This window comes from Scleropages formosus, chromosome 5 (genome assembly GCF_900964775.1).
Source record: "Scleropages formosus chromosome 5, fSclFor1.1, whole genome shotgun sequence".
Taxonomy (NCBI): Eukaryota; Metazoa; Chordata; class Actinopteri; order Osteoglossiformes; family Osteoglossidae; genus Scleropages; species Scleropages formosus.
Window position 1 is genome coordinate 8,965,542 of NC_041810.1, and position 27,179 is coordinate 8,992,720.

The window sequence follows — 27,179 nt, forward strand, 5'->3', positions numbered from 1 at the left end:
GATTCCACTTGTTTTGGTTTTGACACTGTTCACTTTCACGAGTTTTACATTTATGTAACGACAACTTATTTGGCAAGCTGGAAAAGGATACTCTTTGCCATAAAATTCACCGTGAAGTAGACCACATTGTGCAGTGGGTTAGGTAGCATGTGTTCTCCTTGGGTCAAGTCGTGCGCCTTTCCTCTGTGCATTGCTTTGGGCCCACAATACAAAAGCAAGCTAATTTCAGGTGAACTGGTGATTCTAAATTGATTGCAGTGTATGAAGGTGCGTGTGCCTCAGCGTATGACTTGCTATCCCACGATGGACTTTGTGCCCCGGGGTGTACGTTCGGCGCTCTTGTGCCCTGTGCTTCTGGGATCAACTTCCGAGTGCCCCAACCCTACCGGCAACTGGTAACAGTAGCTGCAGCTTTCAGACCCACATATTCCAGGTTTGAAACCCACCTCCAGCTGTAGTACCCAAGGTACTTATGCTAAATTGCTCCAGTAGAATGATACAGCTGTATAAATAGGTCAATAGCTTCGCAGTGTAAGTTGCTTTTGAGAAAAGTTTCAGCTAAATGAATACATGTAAACCCTGACTTGGACTGAAATGGTTACTGAGAGCGAAGCAGAATGAGCATGTGTAACTGAAAGAACATCTTAAGTCTGTTTGCTTAAGTACATAATCAAAGTCTGTATTCTCCTTCAAGAAACTGAGAGACTCGGTTGAGGTGTCTATAAAAGTGAACCCAGCTACTTACCTAATTAGCTCTTCATCAAAGATAATACCTGTTAAAGAACCTGAGCGGTGAGGACAGAAAAAAGACAAATAACGGCAGTAGTGAAGAAGAGGGAAGACTAAGGCCACAGAAAGTAAATATATAAAGAATAAAGCAGCACTCAGGATTGCCAGAGAACACAATCAGTCTCTCCAAGTACATGGCTTCTACTTCCCATGAGTGTACCAGTAAAGAGAAAGCAGTAGTTTTTTCATCATTTCTGCATATTTATTAACTTTATAAGGAAAAATGGCAGAGTGCTTTCATTGTCAGAAAATGTAATGTAATTAAAAAAGACTTCTTTTAATAAATCATGAATAACATGGATGCTAAAAATATACATCCATTACAGTTAACATACTACTAAATGTCATCAGGCACTAACATGTCTGTAAACAACATCCAAATGACTCTTGTGATGTAACAGTGGCTGGTAACATTGACAAACTGAAAAGAATTTTGATCCAGAACAATGAGACTTTTAAGCAACTGGTTTACCAAACTTGCATCTGGGAATAACTAGTGTAAAACAGAAGATCTTATGGAACTGAGGAGAAGGGCCTTATACAGCTGGTTTACATAGCTCGCATTTATAAACAGGTATATGGCAGAAAACAGTTTATACATTTACACTTTGTAAAATCTATAATTTTATCACCTGAAAATTGTCAGCATGTTCATGTATAAATATCAGGAAGGGATCAACTAGCTTTACACTCTCCAGGAGAATTATATTGCAGCTGTTCTCCTAAACTTGTAATTGTCTCTATACATATATCCTAAAATTTTGCTCCTATGGAGACACAGCCTCAACAGGCACTTGTTCTACCCAGGCACTGATGAACAGCATTCAGCTGCTGTATTTACTTGTCTTACAGAAAATCTCATGGACTCACTAGCTTGTAGAGACCTGGAGAAGCTGCTAGACCATAGCTCCTTATATAGAAGAACCCAGACCTATCTTGCTTGTTTGAACAGTAAAGTAGAAATACCATCATCAAGCCATACTGTTTTTGGTCATCAACTAAAATTTTACATTAAAGATAAATGTATTTTTGAAACTGACTTATGTCACTTCCAGAACAGACTTCTTTTCATTGGCAGAGCTACAGGGTGTTGCTGTCACCCAGAGAGGGAACTGTCCAATAAGCAAAGCAAAGCAAGAATCCAGTCAGTATTCATAGAAGCACAGTAGCACCACACCATAGTACACCAAGCAAGGGCCCATGAGCGGTCAGTCGCCAACATCACTATCCTGGTCACCGATGACCCACAGGAAGTGAAAGCCGAGTGCTAGGAGGGCAGTGCCCAAGAAATCCCCCAAGGCTGTCAGGTATGGGATGGAGAAGCTGTCCGGGTCCTTCCCATTTCGCCATATGGAATGCACCATGCAGTCTGCGATGCACAGCAAGGTGACCACCTGGAAGTCAGAAACAGGAAGTCAAAAGGTAGACAGTATCACATCAGTATGAGGACACTATTTCTATAACATCCCCATTCACCACCCTTGTGCAACATCTCAGCTTACTACAAAAATGATTGACTCAAGTCTGTCTTTCTCTCAGCACATTGAAGCCACAACCCGGACCTGCAGATACATCCTGCACAACATCCGCAGCATCCGTCTCTACCGCACAACCGACTCTTCCCAACCACTTGTCCAGGACATGGTGGTATCCCATCTGGATACTGCAACTCTGTCCTGTCTGGTCTTCCTGCTACTGCCATCTAACCTCTACAGCTGATACAGAAGGCTGCTGCTGCTGCACGAGTTGTGTTTGATTTGCCAAAGCATTTGCATGTATCTCCTCTACTTGTTTCTCTGCACTGGCTTCCTATAGCTGCCCGGATCAAATTTAAGACCCTGGTTATGGCCTAAAAAAGCATCAACAGAACTGCTCTCAGATATCTACAAGACCTGATCATCCGCTACACCCCAACTAGACTGCTACGCTCCTCCACCTCTGCTCGCTTGGTGGTCCTGCATACAAAAGGTCCAACAGCAAAAGCACAAAGATTCTCGGTTCTGGCTCCGATGTGGTGGAACAACCTCCCCCTCTCGAAACAGTTGAATCTCTGTCCACATTTTCCAGACTCACTTCTCCACTGATCTCTTAAGTTCACGTCATGTGTAATTGTTCATGCACTATAACTTTGACATCATAACTGCTGAACAACGGATAAATCTTCATGCAGCTACTCATGTAAATGTTTTAAAGAAAAAAATTACTATTATAAAGGGACAGGCTGTTTCAGACAGTGTGTGTACTATTAGAAACATTATAAGCAAAATTAGGTATTATAGAAGCATTAAGATAATATGGATCATTACATAATGAACCCGAAGTACAGCATAATCGTAAACAATGCATTTGTCAGGAACAGAACTCCTGGGCAAATACAACCCCTGGCAAAAATTATGGAATCACCACACTTTGAGGATGTTCACACAGCTTTTTTATGTTGTAGCAAATAAACAAATCACAGAGATAACACAAAACAAGTTTTGTTTAATAGCTAAATATTCTGGGTTCATTAAACATATCTCAAACACATTAAATTATGAATGGCAATTTTTTTTTCAAATCAAGTAGAAGAAAAAATTATGGAATCACTCGATGTTAAGGAAAAAAATATGGAATCACTTGGTATTTGCATTTTTAAAACAAACACAGACAAGTCAAAAAATGCAAATTAGTCCGCAGTTAAAAGAGAGTGCTTACTGAGCTTAACGAGTTGTTGGACTTGACTAATTGAAAGGAAACATGGCCCCAACAAGCGAGTTGTCAATAGAAACAATGGAAAGGATAATAAAACTTCTTCAAGAAGGAAATCCAACACGGAGTGTGGCAAAAGAAGTTGGTTGTTCCCAGTCAGCTGTGTCTAAAATTTGGTGTAAGTATAAACAAAATGGGAAGGTAATAAAAGGAAAACATATGGGTAGACCAAGGAAGACGTCAAAGTGTCAGGATAGAAACTCAAAGCAGTATGCCTTGAAAATAGAAAATACACAACAAAACAAATGGGCGGAAACTGGAGTCAATGTTTGTGACGGAACTGTAAGAAATCGGCTGAAAGAAATGGGATTCACATATAGAAACGCCAAACAAAAACCAGCACAACACCTAAAGAGAAAAAAAACAAGGTTACAGTGGGCTAAAGAGAAGCAATCATGGAGTGTGGTTGACTGGATGAAAGTGATGTTCAGTGACGAATCATGAATCTGCATTGGCCATGGCGATGATGCTGGGACTTTTGTCTGGTGCCGTTCTAATGAAACATATAAAGATGACTGTCTCAAGAAAACAAATTTCCCCAGTCATTTATGATATGGGATTGCATGTCAGGTAAAGGACCAGGTGAGATGGCAATCATGACCTCAGCGGTCAATGCCCAGGTGTACATTGAAATTTTGGACACTTTTCTCATTGCATCACTAGAAAATAGATTTGGTGATGATGAAGTAATTTTTCAAGATGATAATCCATCCTGCCACAGAGCAAAGAGTGTTAAAGCTTTTCTTCAAGAAAGGCATACCAACTCAATGACATGGCCAGCAAACAGTCCAGATGTCAATCCGACTGAAAATTTATGGTGGAAATTGAAAAAACTGGTTTATGACAAGGCCCCATCCTGCAAAGCTGATCTGTTAATGGCTATTTGAGAAAGTTGGAGCCAGATTGATGAAGAATATTGTTTTTCCTTAGTGAAGTCAATGCCTCAAAGAATCCAGGCCATCATAAAAGCCCAAGGAGGAACGACAAAGTATTGACTATTTTTTTCGTTGATGATTCCATATTTTTTTCCTTAACATTAAGTGAGTCCATATTTTTTTCCTATACTTGATTTGGAAAAATGCCATTAATTAATTTAAGTTGTTTGAGGTTCAGAAAATGTGTGTGTGTGTGTGTGTGTGTGTGTGTGTGTGTGTTTGAGGTATGTTCAAAGCCAGAATGTCCAGCTATTAAACAAAAAATGTTTTGTGCTGCATCTGTGATTTGTTTATTTGCTATGAAGTAAAAAAGTTGGGTAAACATGCTCAAAGTGTGATGATTCCATGATTTTTGCCAGGGGTTGTATTATGCCCCCAAACCAAGCCAGCAGTTCAGTCACTAAAAAGACATTTTAAGAAGTAGACAACATCTAGTAAGACGTCTCATGCAGGGAGAATTTATTAGAGAACAAACCATAGTCTGGTTGCTTCCAGCTAGAAAAGATACATGCTTCTGAAAATGCTTTAACATATTGCAAGATGCACTTCTACCAAAAGAATTTATATCTATACAAAAATTCTACTGATTAAACTGGTCTGATGCTTAGCAATCCCACATTATATGTTTCAGATTTTTTTTTTTTAAATCACAAATAAAAACAACTAGTTTTACATTTTCACTGACTTTTCATGACAATGAATGCAGAACAGATGCAGAAGTTCTTAAAACTGCACTGATGAAGATGATAGATGTTAGAATAAATTATATTAAACTCTAGACACTTCAGATTCTGGCTCCAATCAAAAAGCCTGCATATGATTTGGGTGTGGCATTCACCTGAAACTCGGTATAGCTGTAAAGCATATTAAGGAGAGACAAGTTCATTTTCTGTACAATCAGTTGCACACTGGGCTAGAAGAACCAACGTGATGCTGAGATTAGTGCAAAGTACCATTTAACGTGGAATACCAGATGGACATTTATATCAGTACACTGTAAAGTAGCCTGAGGACAAAGGCTGATGAGGTCCCATACTCATCTTGCCACAGAATTTAGAAATGGGGATAGAGAAGAGACATTTCCTCATACTAGACAATATAGCAGTTGCTATGTGTGCAGCTAACAGAATACAGAGAGCACAAAAAGCTACTGAACGACGACTTCCTGGTCTCACCTGCAGCAGGGCAGCAGCCAGATAGACACTCATGAAGATTGGTGTTAGGGTGGTATGACCACTCTTCATCAGGTGTATTGTATACAGAAAGATTAGATGACCAGGGATCACCAACAGGAGCAGCACCTGTGCTGAGCGGTGATTGGCACCTGAGGGTAGGACGACATCTATCACTAAGGCCTATATTGGCATTTTGAAGGTTATCATGCAAGGAAATTCTAGGGCACTGACATTCAAAATACATTACTGAGCTAGAGAGAATTTCCAAAAATAATAAGTAATACAGAAAAAAATCTACACTATTAGACTTATTTCACTGAATTCTTTGCAGTAGCCAATCATAACCAGAGCAGTTAAATTAATATTCTCAGGTGACACCTTACCATGAGGCAGGCAAAGAGGTGTCAGACAAAGCTTTCACCATCCCATAGGCACTAATATAAGGCTGAGGTCATAGTTACAGATATCCTTACCTGAGCCACAGAAAGTGCGACAGGGATAGTAGCAGCCCTGGGCCTCTTCAGGAATCTCACCAGGTGCGCAATGGAAATGCAGGTGGGTGGAGATTCGACTGGACTGGATGGCTACCAGATTCCCACCAATACCTAAAAGTAGAGACACGGAGAAGGGACTCAACTCAAGCCAAATAATCAGACTGGCTATGTCCTGTTGATTAAAATAGAAAACAAGCCCATGGAACAAAAGTCAAAAATCACATGCTTTTATCTCATGTAATTTTAGCATTTATTCCTGTTCATGTTATGCTGGTGTGGGAACAGAGGTCACATAATTAAGATACTGTATTTGTCACAGTAACAGTGTTGAGACATTTCAGAGAAAGTAAATTACTGTAGTCAGTTAAGAGAGACTATAATAAATGGCACAAAGAATAAGGAAAAAACTGAAAATGTTGTGCTACCTCCATCTTCTGTCCCTGTGGGAGCAATTGTACTGTTCTTTGCATCAACCTTTATATCTTTGTACAAGTATCCATGGGCCTGGTTGCAATGAAGTAGCAACACTTCCACCTGTGTTTGCACCAGTCTATTCTAACAGTAGTTTGCAGTCATGTAATACGAGCCACTTATGTTAACCAGCTGTTAGTTTACAGTAAACTGTTGCTGACTTGAAGTATGAAACTCTGAGCCCATATGGAAAGTACACCAAGCATCTGGTCAAAGAGAACCAGTGGAATACTTCCAACTCCTGAACTATTCAGTATTCTATCCCCCTTACCCTTGTGCCCAATGCTTCTGGGATAGGATCTGGATCACAGTGACCCTGCTCAGGACAAGTGTTTATAAAATCCTACTTTTGACCTATAAGGCAGTACGTGGCATTGCTCCGGCTTACCTTTGTGAGATCATCGATTCTTATAACCCAGGACGATATCGCCGTTCATTGGATGCAGGTTACATTAAAGTACCTGCCATCAATAAGACCTCAGTAGGAGGTTGTGCCTTTAGTTATACAGCACGTAAACTGTGGAACAGTCTACCAGTTACTGTCAGAAATGCCCCGTCTGTTTCTGTTTTCAAATCCCAACTAAAGACTTACGTGTTCAATCAGGCATTCCACCTCGAAATGTAATTCTACCTGCCTTTTAAGGTTGTTTTTTTACCACCTTTATAAAAATGCATTTTAAATTTACTTAAGTAACAAATTACTAACTCTGTTCTATCTTCTCGTTGAGCACTACCTCGCTAGATAAGACCTGAAGAGGCCAGCCAGTGGTGACAGACGAATCCCATGCTGACAGAGGATGATGTCCAACTGCCATGACGAACGAGACATTCCATGCTGAACTGGGGATCCAAGATGCCATTTAGCAACATAATCATTATTACTTGTTACACACTGGCTTACAATTGTTACTTTCTAGAGTGCCCAGGAGGGGTGGGCAACCACTGGCCCGTGGACCCCCAGAGGTTTTTTTTTCTCCCTCAACTTTCAGCTGGGAGTTTTTCTTCCTTTCCCCGGTGGCCAGTCGGCATACTTATAGCTCTATGAAAAGTACTTCATTATGGTAGCCATTAGTCAACGGTCTTCTTTGTTTGTATCTGTTTTTCTTGCCTTATGCCTGTGTTAAAGCGCTCTGCGTCACTGCGTGAGAAGAGCGCTTTATAAAAATAAATTGAATTGAATTTAAACTGGATTGTAGGTGTTTATCTGCTTATTTTGCTAATCCTTTTTAAAAGTGTCAATAGTTTTGGAGGCCACTGTAAGTATAAGCGATTTTGAAAATATTTGCCTTAAACCTGGATTTAAAGGTCACCAAAACAGGTCTGATATTCTGGACTTGGTTTTGCATTAAATGTTTTCTGTTTTTTAAAAATAAGGCCGGAATTTTGCATGCTTGGTTTAAAAAAACAGATGAACCATTTGTAGGTCAGAAATGAATAATTAATTCATTCATTAATTGATTGATTAATTTTTTTATCAATTACCATGGTGCTAAAGTAGAGTTGTGAAGGTCTGGAGACATGAAACATTCTGGGCAGGACATCAGTCTATGACATATTTCCCATTTAAATTCACAGTAACTAAAAGTGTGTTTTACAAGAATTCATCTTACAGTCAGATTTTCAGTAACTAACAACTTGTTATGTGAAGGAAGCCTGCAGGTTATGTGTAGCACAAAGAAATACATTTGCTTTGTAAAAGTTCAATATCATTGGAAATAAAAATTAAAAGGTTGTTTTCTCTGCCTTGGAAAGGTCAATGAACACTAAATGACAAGGGGTAAGGACTAGGTACAGCAGTAGAAGGAATAACTTGCCCAGTGTTCTAACCTTTTACTTAACCACCATCACCTTCTGTTCTAAGCTGACATCCCTTATTGTAGTTTCACTCACCGTTAATTACTGGGGTGTAGACCACTATCCCGGCCAAGTTTGGATCTGACACAGTTTTGTCCAGGATGAGTCCTCCAACACTAGGAAACAAAGACTGGTTGTAGATTACACGCAAACACATTAATGGGATGGCAAACTGGGAGGTTTGTGAAAATGGTACATTAAATATGAAAAGCTGTTGTTTTTGTTAAGTAATGGAAAGTTAAATACATGCTCACAAAAATGCAGGAGAAACTTACAATGGGTTCCCACCTGCAACCTGTCCAATCATCTTCATTGTTCTATTCGTTTATTGTCACAGAACTCTTATTGTTTGTCCAGCTAAGGTCTTTACCAGCTGAAGAAGGCTTTGGCTGATATGCGTTTGTGTTATAGTATCAATTTTGTATTTATATTAAATTAAAAGCATATGTAGTTCCTGCTGAGAGTGCTGGTCTTATAACACTTTATTTAACCATTCCGGTAATTTGACCATTACCACTACTCTGACACGGAAGATGTTGAAAAAGCTGCAGCGGAATAATGTGATATCACTTGGATTTCCATCTGCGATTCTACCCCAATCTGTCAGCTGAAATTATCTGAAGAAGGCAGATCTTTGACAGAATGCAAAATGTGCCAGGATTTTGCTTTCCCTGTGTAACACATATATCTACATGAAGGGAGCTATGTCTCCTGCAGCTATGTCTCCTTCTCTCAATGTAATGCATAAATTGTACTTTTGCTGAGATGTACGCCGCTTTGGACAAAAGCGTCTGCTGAATGAATAAATGTAAAATGTAAATGTAAGGGAAGATCCACCTGTCTGACTGCCCAGTACCTGCTGCTGCTGCTGCTGCTTTTGTCACTGTGAAAGTTTGGGAAATGGTTCATACATATATTTGGAAAAGGAGATTTTTTTTTTTTTGTTTTGTTCTTAAGGTTTTCTTTTCTTTTCCACCTTTTATGGATTTTACTGTTTTTTAAGGCAGCGTAGTGGCACAGCAGGTAGCGCTGCTGCTTCGACATACTGCACATAGCTTTACGTTTACATTTATTCAGTGAGCTGATCTTTCTCTCCAAAGTGACTTACAATGTTTGCTCAAGCATGTTCTCCCCGTGTCTGTGGGGGTCCCCCCAATAGTCCAAAGACATGCAGTTTAGGTGGACAGGGAGTTGCCGGGAGTGGGTGGGTGCATGTGTGGCTACCCTGCGATGCTTCCATCTCCACGGTAGTAATTGCATGGTAGAGATTAACTCCTTCTGTATGGTGTGCAGTGACATTTTTGCCCTCACTGAAAGTGATCAACCAACACCATCCTACATTACTGTTGCTTGATATATGTGGAGAACAATATTAGAGCTTCTCCAGGGTCAGTAGGTTTATTCTGGCACCTCAGCTTTAACCTTTGTCACGGGTACCCCTCGTAGGAGTTCACCTGCAGACACAGCTCTAAGTGTCACTGATACAGACAGGTTCCTTGCTATCATCGAGGCACCATACTGTAAAGATCAAAAGCCGTGCAGCTACATGGCAGCATCACAGATGATGTATAAAATGATCGTGTGCAGTATGTAATTCCTGAGTCAGGGAAGCACCCTGAACTGTATGGCTAGCTTGCAGTTCTGTTCCACTGTTACATATACAGTATATAGCTATTGCTTTTTTTTTTTTTTAATTGTAGTGTTCAACAAATGCTTGTAAGCATGAAATTAATAGTTAATAAATGAAGTTAAATACTACTTTATTACATTTTTCCTAGTTTTCTGGAACAATGAAATTTAATTTTTCAAACATCAATATCAAAACAATTTTAAAACTAACCAAGTTTTTTAAACCTGTTGACACCTATAATTACTTGCTGTAAATTAAAGGATACAGCAAGGTTAATACTAGGAAACAGTCCTAAAAATCTTATATGAAATAGTACATATGATATTAACTATAGCATTGCCCTCCAGTTCATTTTCCCCTGGATCTGACTGATCAGCAATTATTATTATTATTTTTCAACTTTTCACAACAAAAATCTATTATAAGAACAAAACTTTAATCCAGTCAGTAAATTTGCCCACCTGCTGATGACCATGGCTGTAATGACTGGTTCCCAGCCAGAGTACAGCAATGTACGACTAGCTGGGTGCTTGGAGGAGATGACAATCCACACCGGTGTCAGCGCCAGGAAGAACACACACACTACAGCGGCCACGTAGGGATGGGAATCTGTAGAGCCAAAGTGACACAAAACAAGTGAAATTCAGACACAAAATGCAGGTCAGTTGAGTCACAGTCAGGAAAACATGGTAAATTTGACACGCAAAGAGCACGTCAAGAACCAGAGTTACGAACAATGGGAGTTGGAGCAGTCAGAGTAAGTCGGAGCCAGAGTCATTTTTATCGACTCGCATCTGCATGGTTGCTGTGTGTATGACTGCTTCCCCCGAGAGCACATCATTCCAGATAGTGGGGGGGTAGTCACAAAATAACTTACTACTTGCAAAAACATGCAGAAATATCAAGGCAAACATGAAAGGTCATTGAAATGGCTACAATGTCCAAGGCCAAAAAGTTTTGCAACCAACTCAGTAGTTTAGTACAATAATTATTTGCACATCAACATTACAAAACAAAGTGATTAAAAATGTGCATTTTCAATAGAGAAGTAGAGTACATCAGGAGTGAAGAAAAGGAAAATTCAAAGCACTTAGACATGAGACCAGTTAAAATCTTGATGAGAGCAAATTAAAATATTGATGTCTAATATTAATCTGGTGTTTTGATTTGAACTGATATATCCATCCATCCGTTTTTATTAACTGTTTGTCCTGATCAGGTTCCCGGGGTCCGAATGTTAGTCCATCACAGGGTAGCCACACACACATGCAAACACACACTCATTCGCACAATAGAAGCAACAGCAAATACTGACATACAGGTAATATTGCTTTACAAAACAAATGTTATGGCCATTTTTGTGTTTAATGTATATTTCAATAAATGGCTGGTGACCTGACTGGTGAAAAGTAAGGAAGAGTGGATATGCACAAATTTCTTTGCCAAACAAAACCTTCATGTGTACTGTTTATCAGTAAGAATAACTCAAAAATATCTTAATAGAGGCACTAGACTTTCACTAGTCAGCAAACAGCAATGATATTTGGCCTTTGCCTCTATACTCTTAACAAAGGAGGCTTTGTCCTCAACCACTTCATTAACAAAAAGGATAAATAATTATAATTACTTATCAACATCTTTCAGTAAGTAACACCTGTTGGGGCAGCTGGTAGCACAGAGGTTAGAGCTGCTGCCTTGGGACCCAAGGGTTGCAAATTTGAATCGCACCTCTAGGTATAGTACCCTTGAGCACGGTACTTACCCTAAAAGTCCTCCAGTAAAAAAATCACCCAGCTGTTTAAAAGGGTAACTAACTGCAGGCACTTTAACACTGTAAGTTGCTTTGGAGAAAAGTGTCCAGTAGATGAATGGATTCAAGTAGTAAGTGAATATCAGAATAACAAATCTTTACCACAGGTGTTTTACATAGATAGATTATTTTCAGTTTAATTTAAGTATGAAACCAGTTTGTCCTGTTACACCACCCACTAGCTGAATTAAATATTCCTAGTGGTGTTTAAAAGAGGCAAATTCCCACATTCCACCTTTTGCTCTTGGCCATCACGCTGCCATTTTACCTACAGGTGACGTGTCTTTTCTGTAACATAACAGCAGACATATTCCTATAAACATATTTAGTTACTGTTAACACATTCCTATAAATGAATGTCATTACATATTCTGTACACACTCACATGTCCATTTCTGCAGTATGTGGAGCAACAACTCCATCACGTCTCACCAGTGGGAGACTGAATATTATCTTTACATCTTAACTCCGAACTCATCGGAACTATGTAAATGTGCTCATTCACACACATATACACACACACACACACACACACACACACACTTTGGATTTTATAAAAAAAAAAAAAAGATGTGGCAGAATTCATTAAAGTCCCTGGTCTCTTGAATCCAGTGTTAAACACCTCAGCTGGACACTATGAAGCCTAGGACTAAAAACATAAATTAAAAGAAATTCTGGAAAATATAGTTATATTGTGCCATTTATGTTTTAATAAAATGGCTCAATGTCAAAAGTGACTTACAGTGCTAAGCTACTTACAATTATCTACCTATTTATACAGCTGAGCAATTTTACTGGAGCAATATTTTAGGGTAAGTACCTTACTCAAGGGTACTACAGCTAGATGCGGGAATCAAACCTACAACCTTTGGGTCTAAAGGCAGCAGCTCTAACCACTACGAGAATGTGAAAACAGTCCACCTTTGGGTTACGGTTAGCCTACCAGAGCAAACCTGTAGCTCAACTTACAAACAGAACTGGGAGCAGCACTCATTCTGTAACTTGGAATTGTGACTAAGTCCATCAACTATGTCACAGTCACCCATGATCCATCGATCCACCCATCTTCAACAACTGCTTATCCTGAGAAGAGTCACACTGAACAACAGCCTATCCCAGAAGCATTGAGCGCAAGGCTGAGGGGGGTATACCCTGGATGGGATGTCAGTCCATTGCAGAGTAGCTACACATGCACACACTAGGGCCAGTTTATCGTTACCAATTCAACTGAACTGCTTGCCTTTGGTCTGCAGGAGGAAACCCACACAGACATGAGAAAACATGCAAAATCCACACAGAGTAAGGACTGAATGCACATGCTCTCGCATCACCCAGGCCCTGTGAGGCAGCAGTGGTACTTGCTGTGCCATAAACACCTATATGTGATCACCAAAAAAAAAGGCTGAGGGGGTACACCTGGAAGGTATGCTAGTCCTTCATAGAGCAGTCAAACATGCACACACTCACTTACCCATTCACACATTAAGAGCAAATTAGCATCACCAGTCCACCTGAACTACATGTCTTTGGACTGTGGGAGGAAACTGGAGCACCTGGAAGAAACCAATGCAGACACAGGGAGAATGTGCAAAATCTACACACAGTGAGTGAGGATTGAACCCATGTTCTTTTGTCCCACCCAGGTGCTGTGAGTTGGCACCGCTATGATTGCTATGTTACAGTCGATAAAATTTTAGTAATACAGCTTAATCCTTAGATTTTTTCCATGGGTTAAGTACTGTTAAAATGTCAGATGAAGCTAAAATGAACTGAGAATTCACTTATTAGACTTCATATATTCTATTTTTTCATCAACTGCTCATACAGTGCAGTGGTCTTAGGATATAACATGGACACCGGTTTATTATCTTTTAATAACATGAAGCAGAATTAAAGTCTACTTTAAAATCACTAAAAATAAACCACCTATTCAGTGGTGAATTTTGCTTTAAGCATGTGTGATAGCACCTCATTGTTTGTCTACATCAGGGGCCGGAGAAGAAAGAAACAAAAGAGGGTGACTTGCACTGTTCAAGGAGGATTGCATGGGGACAATGAATTAAAAAGTGTTTCACCTTATATGTTGATGAAGTGTCTCAAACTTCACAAAACTGGCCGGGATGAAGCCACCCGTGCATTACAGAAACACATCTGTCAATATGTGGCTAAATTAAATTAAAATAGTATCATAGAAACATCAGTAAGTTGCTGCAGTAATATTATCCAGCTGTATAAAGGGTAAATAATTGTAGGCAGACTAACATTGTAAGTTGCTTTGGAGAAACGCATCAGCTAAGTGAATAAATGTAAACGTACATCACTCTGTCTCATTGCAGGTTAGTTTCTGGAAGTTGCAATATCAAATTAAAAAAAAATACACTGACTAATCACTCCTTGCACTGCCAGCTCCCTCCTCAGCTTCAGTTCTAATTCAATCTGAGTCTGTTTTGCTACCCCTATTGGCAGAAAGCCAAATGCAGGTTGTTGCTTCCTCAAAATAAAAACAAATGCAAAAATAATTAAAAACAAGAAGATAACCTTCAAAATGTTTGCATCTTTGAAAATTCACAAGTTGGATGTTGGTTACATGAGGTGTACAAGTCTTCAAATTACAGGAGAACTGCATCCTGAAAATGTGTACATATTTGAAATTCCGGTATTTTACATAATTGTGTCAAGTGGTAAATAATAGTAAGTGGTGTTAAGTATAAAATAAAAATAGTTGCATTCCTTGCATAAAATTCTGATTATGCAAATGATGGGTCCTCTATATACTAAATACCTTCAGTACATCAACATGAAATGTGTTTATGCTTTGAAACCACTTACCCCACTTTTACTCTTGACACTAACTATACACTATGCACCTACTTGAACGACGAACCTCGGTGCAGCAAGCGGTAGGTAAGAAACTAGGTTTGAGTCACATGTCTGCAGCTATGTCTCTTTCTCTTAATGTAATGCATAAATTGTACATTTCCTGAGATGTACGTTGCTTTGGAGAAAAGCATCTGCTAAATGAATAAATGTAAATGTAGCTATATTCACACACAAAATGTGTTTGCAAGGTAAAATACACTGTTGAAGCAACGCAAATAACATTCCCAACGTGATACTTGCACCATTAGCTTCTGGCAGCCAAAGGTGTAACCATGTGATTTGCATTATTTTTGATTTATTTTGACTCATGTAATTTAAAGAAAATGTCATAAATCCTCAGTTACATTTATTTTAAAAATGCATAGTTAACTCACTGTATTCTGTTAAAAGGTCTATTTGAATACTAAAGTGATATCACAAACCCAACACCCCTCAGATTCTGCAAAATTTCACAACACAGAGTATCGCTAAGAACAGAAACAAGGTTTCTGGTAGTAATGTCACAAGTGGGAAAAAAAGGCTGAACAGATCATGCAGGAAAAAAAACTACTTCGGTACCTCCATCCTATGCATTTTGAAAATCAAGAAACTGTTTCATCTTAGTGCTTTCTTTTGAATAGACTTTTCCAAAACCAGCAATTTTCAGATCTCCATTCATATGGAACCAACTTCAGCCATTTTCCTTACATCATTCCTTCCCATATTCACTGTTTTCTAATCAGTTGTGATAATTTTTTCCATGTAAATGGTTCATGTTTTGGTGCTTGTCAAAAGAGATATCTGTGAAAAAGCTACTAACTGACAGAAGGTCAACATAAAACTGTGCCACATACAATGACTGCAAAATAACAACAAAGCAATAATATCAGTTATGATGCTTTCCTGGACAAAGGTATTCTTACTCCTTAATAAAACTCCATTGAAATAACACAACCAAGGCCATTTCTATGCCTTTGGCATCTCCTAGCCACCATGAAAGATACAAGGCAGTGATTCCTAAACTTACTTTCCTTAAGGCACTATGCACTCCTTGTGAATTGCCTGCTTTTCCCCCCTCACTCTTACCCAAGCAGTTGTACAAGCCCTGGCTGATGAAGGCCAGGATGGCCAGGGTGATGAGGTCCCCAAAGCTGGCAGCAATGGGTGTTGCTACATTGTCTGGGTTTATGCCTGTCTTCTTGGAGCCTACTATCACACCTACCATAATGATACCTATGAATAGAAAACAGGAAAGCTGCATTAATTACTACAGATAAATTGAGCTCTGAGGCACTGGGAACAATAGTGATGGGTGCAGCTTACCTTAGAAGAGAAAATAAAAATAAAAGTTAGTGTTACCGACAACAAAGGCAAGATTTTATTTTGTCAGTGATAGAAGGGGTGGACAGTAGTCTACCTTGGAGCAGCGAAGCAATGAAGGCAGTGGCAACACTGCTGGAACAAAGCAATATCGCATGGCTCAGCTGGAATTTGCCCTCTGGGATCCAGCCCAGAACCACAGCCGCCAACGCAGCCAGGAATCCCACCACTGTGGCCTGCACCTACATGCATAGACATGGGTGTAGTGGTCAGCTTCTCACTCTGGAACGCTCAAATTCAAATGAGCACAACTCTCCTCTACTCTTCACGTAGCATAGCTGACTCATAATTACAGATCAGTTAATATGCACCTTGCAATGAGGGATTTCCCACTTGGTAAAGCTGAGCAGTTATGTCAACTTTTCTTCTGCAACAGCAAATCGACCACTCACAATTTTTATGAAATGCAACTAAAAAACCTAAAAGAAAGAGCTCAGCAACAGATCACAATTAATTGACAGTATCGAGCTTTACCTGCTTCAGCGCAAGGTTCCCAATAATCAAGTTCCATTTTTCAATTGGAGAGTCCATTTTTCCAACATTGACCTGGGACAAGGAGAAAGAACAGTGAATCCTTTCACCACCACAGACAAAATAAGCCAACTCAACACTAACTATGCATAAGGGCACATAAGTCACACTCTGACTATTTCCATTCAATTCACTCTTGACACACGAGTCTTTGCTGATTTCAGTCAGCAAAATGTGCTTTAGAGAAAGAATGGCAACTGAAATGCACAGTGCTGTATAAACCCCTGTATAAAAACTGTATAAATGAACTTCTTCAGAGTGCGGTAAGAAATTTGAAGGACAACATGTTCCCTAAGCAGTCCGAACTATCCGCTGCAGTCTTCTGATGTCTGACTTCGTAGCTGAGCCGAACCAGACAGTTATAGAGGTGCAGAGGATGGACTCAATGACTGCAGAGTAGAATTGCATCAGTAGCTCCTGTGGCAGGTTGAACTTCCTCAGCTGGCGAAGGAAGTACAACCTCAGTTGGGCCTTCTTCACAATGGAGTCTATGTGGGGCTCCCACTTCAGGTCCTGTGAGATGGTAGTGCCCAGGAACCTGAATGACTCCACTGTTGCCACAGTGCTGTTCATGATGGTGAGTGGGGATAATGCTGAGGTGTTTCTCCTAAAGTCTACGATCATCGCCACTGTTTTGAGCATGTTCAGCTCCAGGTTGTTATGACTGCACCAGACAGCCAGCTCTTAGACCTCCTCTCTGTAAGCAGACTCGCCACCGTCCCGGATGAGGCCAATGAGTGTGGTGTCGTCTGCAAACTTCAGGAGTTTGACAGAGGGGTCTTTTGCGGTGCAGTCGTTGGTGTACAGGGAGAAGAGCAGTGGGGAGAGCACACATCCATGGGGAGCGCCAGTACCGATCGTGCGAGTATTGGATGAGAATTTTCCCAGCCTCACTATCTGCTGCCTGTCTGTCAGAAAGTTGGTGATCCACCAACAGATGGAGGCGGGCACAGAGAGTTGGGTTAATTTGGACAGGAGGAGGTGTGGGATGATGGTGTTGAAGGCTGAGCTGAAGTCCACGAACAGGATCCTCACATAAGTCCCTGGTTTGTCCAGATGTTGCAGGATATAGTGCAGTCCCATGTTGACTCCATCATCCACAGACCTGTTTGCTCGATAAGCAAACTGCAGGGAGTCCAGGAAGGTTCCAGTGATGTCCTTCAGGTAGGCCAACACCAGTCTTTCAAGTGACTTCATGACCACAGACGTTAAGGCGACAGGTCTGTAGTCATTAAGTCCTGTGATTTTGGGTTTCTTCGGAATGGAGATGATGGTGGAGCATTTGAAGCAGGAAGGAACTTCGCACATCTCCAGTGATCTGTTGAAGATCTTTGTGAAGATAGGGGCCAGCTGGTCAGCACAGGTTTTTAGGCAGGCCGGTGAGACGCCGTCTGGGCCTGGTGCTTTCCTTGTCTTCTGTTTGCGGAAGACCCGACGCACCTCCTCTTCACAGATCAAAGGTGCAGGAGGGGGGAAGGTGGGGGTTACTGGAGATGTTAATTGATGCGTGGAGAGAGGGTCTGAATGGGTGTGGGGTGTGAGACAGGGTTTTTCAAACCTGCAATAAAACTCATTCAAATTGTCGGCCAGTTGTTGAGTTGACACGGTGCCGGGGGGTGGTGTCTTGTAATTTGTGATGTCTTTCAGGCCTTTCCACACTGATGCAGGATTGTTGGCTGAAAACTGTTTCTTCAGCTTTTCAGAGTAGTTTCTCTTAGCCACTCTGATCTCCTTTGCCAGTGTGTTTTTGGCCTGTTTATACAAGACTCCGTCTCCATTTTTGTAGGCGTCGTCTTTGGCCTGACGAAGCTGTCTGAGTTTTGCAGTGAACCACGGTTTGTCATTGTTGTATGTTAAACGAGTCCTGGTAGGGATGCACATATCCTCACAGAAACTGACGTATGATGTTACAGAGTCTGTGAGCTCATCCAGATCGCTAGCAGCAGCCTCAAAAACATTCCAATCGGTGCACTCGAAGCAGGCTTGTAAGTCCTGCTCTGCTTCCTCAGTCCATCTTTTAAGAGTCCTTATTACAGGTTTAGCTGATTTCAGTTTCTGCCTGTAGGTCGGTATAAGATGGAACCAGGCAGTGATCAGAGAGCCCCAAAGCTGCCCGTGGAACAGAGTGGTATGCATCCTTTACTGTGGTGTAGCAGTGGTCCAAAATATTACTGTCTCTGGTGGGACATGTAATATGCTGTCTGTATTTTGGCAGTTCACGGGAGAGGTTTGCTTTATTGAAGTCCCCGAGAATGATTATAACAGAGTCTGGGTGTTGTTGCTCTGTGTCAGTGATCTGGTCGCCCAGCTGTTGCAGCGCTGCGTTCACACACGCTTGCGGTGGAATGTAAACACTTACGAGGATGAACGAGGAAAACTCCCGCGGCGAGTAGAAAGGCTTGCAGTTGATGAAGAGCGCTTCTAGGTTGGGACAGCACATCTTCTTCAACGCCGTTACATCTGTACACCACCTTTCGTTGATGTAGAAGCATGTCCCACCGTCACGTGATTTCCCCGCTGATTCCGCGTCGCGATCCGCTCTGAACAGCTGGAAGCCCGGCAGATGTAGCGCGCTGTCCGGGATGGCTTCATTCAGCCAGGTTTCCGTGAAACACAGAGCAGCAGAGTTTAAAAAGTCTTTGTTTCTTTGGGACAGGAGAAAAAGTTTGTCCATTTTGTTGGGTAAGGAGCGGAGGTTCGCCGGATGGATACTAGGCAGCGCTGTTTTAAAGCCGCGCTTTCGAAGCTTGACTAGCGCACCGGCTCGCTTTCCGCGCTTGCGCGTCTTGGAGCGCTTGAGTAGCGCCGCTGCACCTCCGACTACAATGTCCAGCAAAACGTCAGAATAGTAGAAAACCGGTAAAATGTCGGGTGGTGTGTATTGCCGAATGTTCAGCAGTTCTTCCCTGGTGAAACTGATTGTCAGAGTATAACTAAAGACAGGGCAAACTAACAAAAACAGTAAAACAACTGTGGAGCTCCACACCGAGGTGGCCGTTCACGGCGCCATCATGTACCATGCTGACCCTAGAGCTACAGACATTTTCTGATGCTTTGCTGCCTGCCTCTTCGACATCTCTGCCTGGATGTCTGATCACCACATACAGCTCAATCTCTGCAACACAGAGATCCTTCATCTCCCAGCTGGCCTGTCCTCCTGTTGACAACTGTCTATCAAACTGGACAAGTCACTCATTTCACCAGCTAAATCAGCTAAAAGCCTGGAAGTAATCAACTCAAGTCTGTCTTTCAACATATTGAAGCTACAGCCTGGGCCTGCAGATAAATCCTGCATAACATCTGCAAGATCTGTCTTCATCTCACAAAAATTCTATGCAACTTCTGGTACAGGCCATGTTGATATCCTGCCTAGACTACTGCAACTCTCTCCTGTCTGGCTTTCCAGCCTCTGCCATCAACCCTCTCCAGCTAATGTAAATGCTGCTGCACACGCTGCTGCACAAGTTGTGTTTGAGCTGCCAAAGCGTTCCCATGTAACCCCCCCCCCCCCATTTCTCTGCGCTGCCTTTCTACAGGTTTTCAGTTCTGGCTCCGATGGGGTGGAATGGCCTCCCTCTCTGACTCAGAAATGTTAAATCTCTCTCAACAGGGATTTCAAAACTTACCTCTTTCGGACTCACTTCTTCCCTCTTCTCCTATGCGTTTCATAAAAGTGTACACATATGTTATCTGTTTAGTATTTTTTAAAAACTCTATATGCAGTTACTCGTGTAATGTACACTGGTTTATACTGTGGTCTATGACAAACTGACTTCTGAAGAATCATGTATCTGCATTCAAATCTCTCCTGTTAGTGTAATGTATCACTTTTTGGAACTTTGTTCAGTGTTGTGTCACCGTGGTGAGAAGTGTGTGTTACAAAAATAAACTGAATATTTCTAATATTGAATAAAATCCTTCACAGTGATTTTTTCCATTGTACAGAACCCCAGTGTGTGAAGGATGAGTGAACAACGTATACACAAATATACGGGTGGCACAGTGTCACAGTGAGTAGTGCTGCCACCAGCTAGCATCTGGGTGATGCAAGAGAACATGGGTTCAGTCCCAGCTAAGTCTGTGTGGAGTTTGCATGATCTCCCAATGTCTGCATGAGGCTCCTGCAGGTGCAATTCAAAGAGATGCAGTTCAGGTGGATTGATGATGTTAAATTGCCTGTAGCATGTGAATGGATGTGTGAGGGTGTGAACATGCAGCAACACTGCGACTGACCGGCATCCCCTCCTTAGCCTTGCTCCCATTGCTTCTGGGATAGGCTCTGGCTCGCCACAGTTTTTCTCAGAATAAACGATTTAAATAAATAAATAAATAAATAAATAAATAAATAAATAAATAAAAAGAGAGCGCATGTGCTTGAGGCTCAGTGAGTTCGATACGATTCCGCTAATAGAAGCCGCTCCGGACAGATATAATTATTTCCATAAATCTCGTTCTGTTCGTAGTGGAGGTGAAGTCGGCGTTCTTTTCAATAATAGATTACAAATAACTCTGAGAACTCATAATAATTTTGCGATGGACTGGCATCTTGGCCTGGGGGGGGGGTGTGTCCCCCCCCCCCAACCTTGCGCCCTGTGTTGCCGGGTTAGGCTCCGGTTCGCTGCGACCTTACTTGAGTTAAGCGGTTTCAGCCAGTGTGTATTTCCAACCATTACTTATTAACCTTTGATCTATGCCTGCCGGTGCCGTCTGACAATAGTAAGACCAAAATCGTGCGACATCTTGATGAAAATACTACTGCTAAAATTATTGATTATATTAGAAGCTCTGATTTTGGAATGAGCACAGCTATTGATCAGATCGTTTTTGAGTACATTTCAGTGGTAAAATTCGCCTTAGACTCTGCGGCTCCACCAAAAATTAAACTTATTCGAACTGTAAGAAACTCGCTGTGGTTCAACGAATCAACTCGTGCAATCAAGGTAGAATGCCGTAAATTTGAGCGTAAATGGCATTCAACTAAACTAAACGTTTATTATGTAGCCTGGCCAGATTGTCTAAAAAAAATAGAAAAAAAAGCAGTTTTTCATGCCAGATCCGAATACTACACAGAGTTAATTGATGAAAATCAGAAGAACTCTTGCTTCCTGTTTAATACTATCGCTTACTTAACTGGTAAGTCTATTGTCAATATTGTTAATATGTCGTTACTTAATGGCTGTGTTCTAAAAGCTTTTAAAATCGCCATTATCAGACTCTTACAAAAGAAATCGGCTCTGGATTGTAATAGTCCATGTAATTATAGACCCACCTCTAATCTACTGTTTATATCCAAAATTCTAGAAAAGATCGTAGCTTCCCAAATTGTAAAATATCTTAATCATCATAATAAATTTAAAAATATATTTCATTCTGGTTTCCGCACTGGTCACAGCACTTAAACTGCACTCACGTGTTGTTAATGATATTCTCACCTCTTCTGATGCTGGTCAGATCTCTATTCTTATGTTACTGGACTTCAGTGCTGCATTCGATACTTTAGACCATAGTATCCTACTGAGTAGACTTGAAAACATGGCTGGACTAAGGGGTACTGTCCTGAAAAGGTTTGACTCATATTTAGCTAACCGTGAACAATTTGTACTGAAATCCGATGACTGCAACCCCCTCCAGCTCAACTACGGTTCAGTATGGTGTGCCTCAGGGCTCTGTGTTGGATTCAACTGGCTTTGAACTGTTACTTAATCTAGAATGCCCAGGAGGGATGGTGGGGGGGCAGCCACTGGCTCTTGGACCCCCAGAGGTTTTTTCTCCCTCAATTTTCAGCTGTGAGTTTTCTGTTCCTTCCCTCCGTGGCCAGTAGACATATTTACAGCTGTATAGAAGTATTATATTATGATAGTCAGCAGTCAACTGTCTTCTTTGTTTCTCTATCCGATATGTTTAATTTTCTTGCCTCATGCCTGTGTTAAAGTGCTCTGTGTCACTGAGTGAGAAGAGCTCTATAAAAGAAAAAAACTAAACTGAACTGAATTGAATTAATCGTGTTTGTTTACTTACTGCTGTTGACAGTCTGGAGGCTAGAGTCATCTCCAAGTTCCCTTTGAGGCCCAAGAGAGCTGGTACCAAGATGAAGATCTCTGTTATGTTCTGGAAGGCCTCCCAGTGCTGACAAGGTGAAGCAGCCAGTTGAAAATACACAATACATAGACATGCTCTCCTGTATATCTCCAAGCTCTAGCTTCCAGGGACCTGCAACTTGCACTGGTTTACACTTGACCAACACTCTTTGTTTACTTTACATCATATCTTTTCTACAGGGCAGCCTGGCAACTCACAGTCTGCTTGCTTTAAGTCATCATACTGTACTTGGGAAGACTCCTAGTGCAAACTTTGTTTTAGAGACTAAAACAAATAAAAATTATTTCTTTCTGCAAAACTGAAACTGTACCTGGGCTTTGTTTCCCAAACCAGATAGATCAAATGGTCACTGTGAAAACAGTCCAAGTCAGTATCAACTGCCTCTCATCCTTTCTAATTGTAAATGCCTTACGTAAAACTACATGCTGATGAATGGAGAACTGAAACAAGACCTTCATTGTTTAAACACAAAACCTAAAAACAGGTTGTTTCTGATGTCAGAATCCTCACATCTAAATAAAAAAATAAACGTTAATGCACTCCCACCTGCACTACGTCCAGCACCATGCCAGCTGACACAGTGCCAAACCCAGCTAGTAGGAAAGGTAGTAGAATCTGAAGTGCCATTGCCAGGGGTGACTCCTTGGGCATCCTTCTGGTGATTGTGCTGTGCTCCTCTTCCTCTTGCTCCACATCCTCCTCATCATCTTCAGAGAGATGGCTATCACCCAGCATCGGTGCCATCTCTGAGCAGTGGCAGTCTCCATTATCGGAGAGGCCAACGGAAGCCCGTGTCCCTCTGTCTGTGTGCCACCGGCCATCCAGATGGGATGGGTCAGTGTGGAACCCATTCATTGAGCTCTCTTGCTTCCCTCCTATGTCGCTCAAAGCCACTCGTTCCTCCTGCAGCTGCGTGTAACCTGTGGGCACCATAGTCTGCAGAAGAGAGCCGATACGCCCAGACTGGAGGGGCTCCAATGACAGGCAGTGTCGACTATGCAATCTACTGCTCATGTGTGCCATTAAACCCGATCCCAGGAAATTCATGACAGCATCCCCTATGGTATGAATGCTCATGCTGCTGGCTGAGGAAGGGATGTTTCATCCTCTTCTCTGCAGAGGACAACTAGGTGTCAGTTCTGAAAACTGAAAGTCTTTCATTGGTGTAGTTGTGTCCTTATCTTTCCGCAGATGTACGCGTCTTCTGTTTTTGACATCATGTAGGAGACTGGAAAAAGAAATGGTTTAAAAATCAACAACTTCACAAAAGCCATCTAAAAAACTATCAAACGTCAAAATTTGTCCGTAAAAAATGACAATTAAGTAAAAGACACAATAAAATATAATTATTTAAAGGAATGAAATGGAAGACAGCAGGACAAGACTGGAAGCCTTGTCAAACCAAAAACTGGATACTGAAGTGTAAGTAGAAACACTGCTCTTCCACCCCCTCAGCTTCTAATAATAAATAATTTAGTAAACATTAATTGCCCAGAAACACTGAGCTGCCATTACAAATGACCCATAAAGTGGGAAAAGCATAAATCTATCCATATTTGTTAATTTACACTATTAAACATACTGGGGAAAAAAAATTAAAAAAATCAGGGGCTCAACAAGTGCAGTATTAGGAGGACCACAAACATTACAAGTAACTTGAACATTGAGGGGCATGTCCTCTTGCCCCCTCCCTAAGAAAGAAAACACAAAACTGAGTTTTGAAATAAAAACACACAAATTTTATAATTCATGTTAATATCAAACCTTGATACAGCAGCGCAATGAGTAGGATTTCTGCTTTACAGTGTCTGGAGAGTGTGAGAGAACATGGGTTCAATCCCAACTCAGTATGTGGAGTCTGAATGTCCACTCTGTGTTTGTCTGGGTTTCCTCTGGGTGCTCTAATTTCCTCCCACCATCCAAACAAATGCAGTTCAGGTGGATTAGCGATGATAAATTGCCCTTGGTGTGTGAATGGGTAAGTGAGCATACTTGGCTACTCTGATGAACTGTCATCCCATCCAGGATATATCCCCCGTCAGCCTTGCACACAACGCTTCCGGGAAACACTCTGGATCACTGTGACCCTGCTCAGGACAAGAGGCTATTGAAACTGGGTGGATAAAAAGTTGACAGGGAGGAGCTGGAAGAGCTCTGAACATCTCCACCAGATGGAATAATTGCAATACATATAATTACATATGGCATATAAAGAAATCTTAAAATTAGCCTGACTGTTTCTGCATGTAAACGTTCTTTAATATCAACAGGCAAAACAAAATGGCACAAGCACTAACAGTTATTGCAAGAAGGTTATGGAGTGCCACAGAGTAACAGAAAATATTTCACTGTAAAAATTCCCTACATTGGCACGATGGAGCAGTGAGTGCGAGTGTCCATGAGTAGCATGACATGGCCACTATGAAGGAGCGACTCAAAGTTCTACTTCTGAACACACGTAGGAGCACTAAATCATCGTATACGCCAACGGACAGCGAAAGAAACCTTGGACGACCCTTACTGTTCACCCCTAAATCGCCATTCCACACTGAAGATTCAGTCAGCTGCTAGCAAGTCTTAAAGTTTGTTTCCTCGTCCTGGAAGGAAAATCTTAACCACGTGAAACCAGCGCTATTGCTGTTCATTTTTAATCAAAGCTGCCTTGATCAAATTTAAGACCCTGGTTATTGTCTACAAAACCATCACTAGAACTGCTCCCACATATGATCTAGAAGGCTTGAAGTTGATCAAGCGCTACACCTCAACCAGACCGCTACGCTCTCCCACATCTGCCGGCTTGGTGGTCCCGCGCACGAAAGGTAAAGCGCGGAGCTTCTCGGTTCTGGCTCCGTTGTGGTGGAACGACCTCCCCCTCTCACTCAGAACTGCTGAATCCCTGTCCACATTTAAAAAGGGCCTTAGACTCATTTCTTCCGGACTCGCTTCACACATCATCTCTTAAGTTCACGTAAGGTGTAAGTCATGTTCATGCTCTACAACTCTGAGATGTACGTGTTGTTGAATAACACAGATAGCCTTCACGCAGCTACAGTACATAAATGTTTAATAAAAAGAAAAAGAGGATGTGATTGGGATCGTCCATTATTTATACAGCTACTAGTAGTGTGATGAATATCGCCTTATCGGTTATAAACTAACTGAGTCTGTCTGTACTACTTCAGTCACGCGTCTGCCTGGTGGTGTCTCTTACTGTCATGTATTTTCTCGGAAATCAAATGTACGTCGCTGTAGAAGAGGTCCTAGTAACTAAAGGGATAAACAACCTGCTGCTATGGATAATGGATAGTGACCATATCAATAATAATAAAATCATGTACTAAAATAATTACAGATCAGATGATGATGTGTCATCTTACGTCTGAGATCATAAATGTCAACATCACACATGTAACGGAGGATAAAGTAGCAGTTCTTACTCGGAAAGAAATCTTTCCTTCCACCGAGCCAACCGGCGTTGTCTATGTATTTCAGAAGCGAATCTTCACCAAAACGAGCGAAGGACCGTTTTCGTGCCGCTGCTGCAACGTCGCTTTCTGCCGGATGCCGACATACTTTCCTACAGTCTGTCCGTGACGTGGTCGTGACGTCACCGCGACAAACCGCAACGCTGGCCAGCCCCGCCTGCAACGCGCATGCGCAAACCTTTCCAGTTCCTTTTCCGTCGCTGCAATAATAATAATAATAATAATAATAATAATAATAATAATAATAATCATAATAATAATGATGTTTTTTTAAAAGCCTGATGGAAGCTGAACTTGGCTTGGGACTGCAGTACATACTCATACTGTAGCGCGCAGCGCCGTGGGTTTGATGGGCCGAAGAAAGACGCCAGAAGCAGCGTTCATCTCAAAGTCAAACTGCTAATTTGAACACGGGCGACACCAGCAAAATAATGCTCTCGGTCCGAGGACCACGTTTCCTTCAGGACCTGCGCTTCTAGCCAGCCTTCCCAGACTCTCTCCTCTTTCTCCAGTCACCCCCTTGTATTACCCGTACGTCACCAGACGCTAACCAATTACAATAAATACATTTCCCCCTCAAACAGACAAGAGTAACGCAGCAAGTCGTTACAATACTGTAATTTTCAGCCCTTTTGTTATAGGGGACACAGCAAGTAACACTGCTGTCTCACAGCTCCTGAGTGGAGTAAATGGACGTGGGTTAGATGCCTGCTCGGGCTGTGCGGAGTTCGCATGTTCTCCCTGTGTCTGCGTGGGTTTCCTCCGAGCGCTCCGGTTTCCTCCCGCAGTCCAAAGACATGCTCTTCAGGTTCCCCCATAGCGTGTGAGTGTCACAGGGAGAGTGTGTTCTATGGATGAGTGACCCAGTGTAAGTAGTGTATCCAGCACATCTCCTCCCCATGTGGGAACTCCAGTC

General features: G+C 41.6%; 1 protein-coding gene across 1 annotated transcript; it reads right to left on the reverse strand.

Annotated features, from left to right (window-relative positions):
- Positions 1–995: 995 nt before the first annotated feature.
- Positions 996–26,376, reverse strand: LOC108931983 (solute carrier family 41 member 2-like). Its single transcript, XM_018748108.2, has 11 exons — positions 26,216–26,376; positions 23,325–24,006; positions 22,698–22,805; positions 16,623–16,694; positions 16,186–16,330; positions 15,855–16,001; positions 10,561–10,708; positions 8,506–8,585; positions 6,124–6,255; positions 5,651–5,799; positions 996–2,183 (listed from the first exon to the last, which is right to left on the reverse strand). Exons 2-11 carry the CDS (start codon positions 23,853–23,855, stop codon positions 1,998–2,000), a joined length of 1,698 nt encoding a protein of 565 aa, XP_018603624.1. The 5' UTR covers positions 23,856–24,006; positions 26,216–26,376; the 3' UTR covers positions 996–1,997.
- Positions 26,377–27,179: the final 803 nt, after the last annotated feature.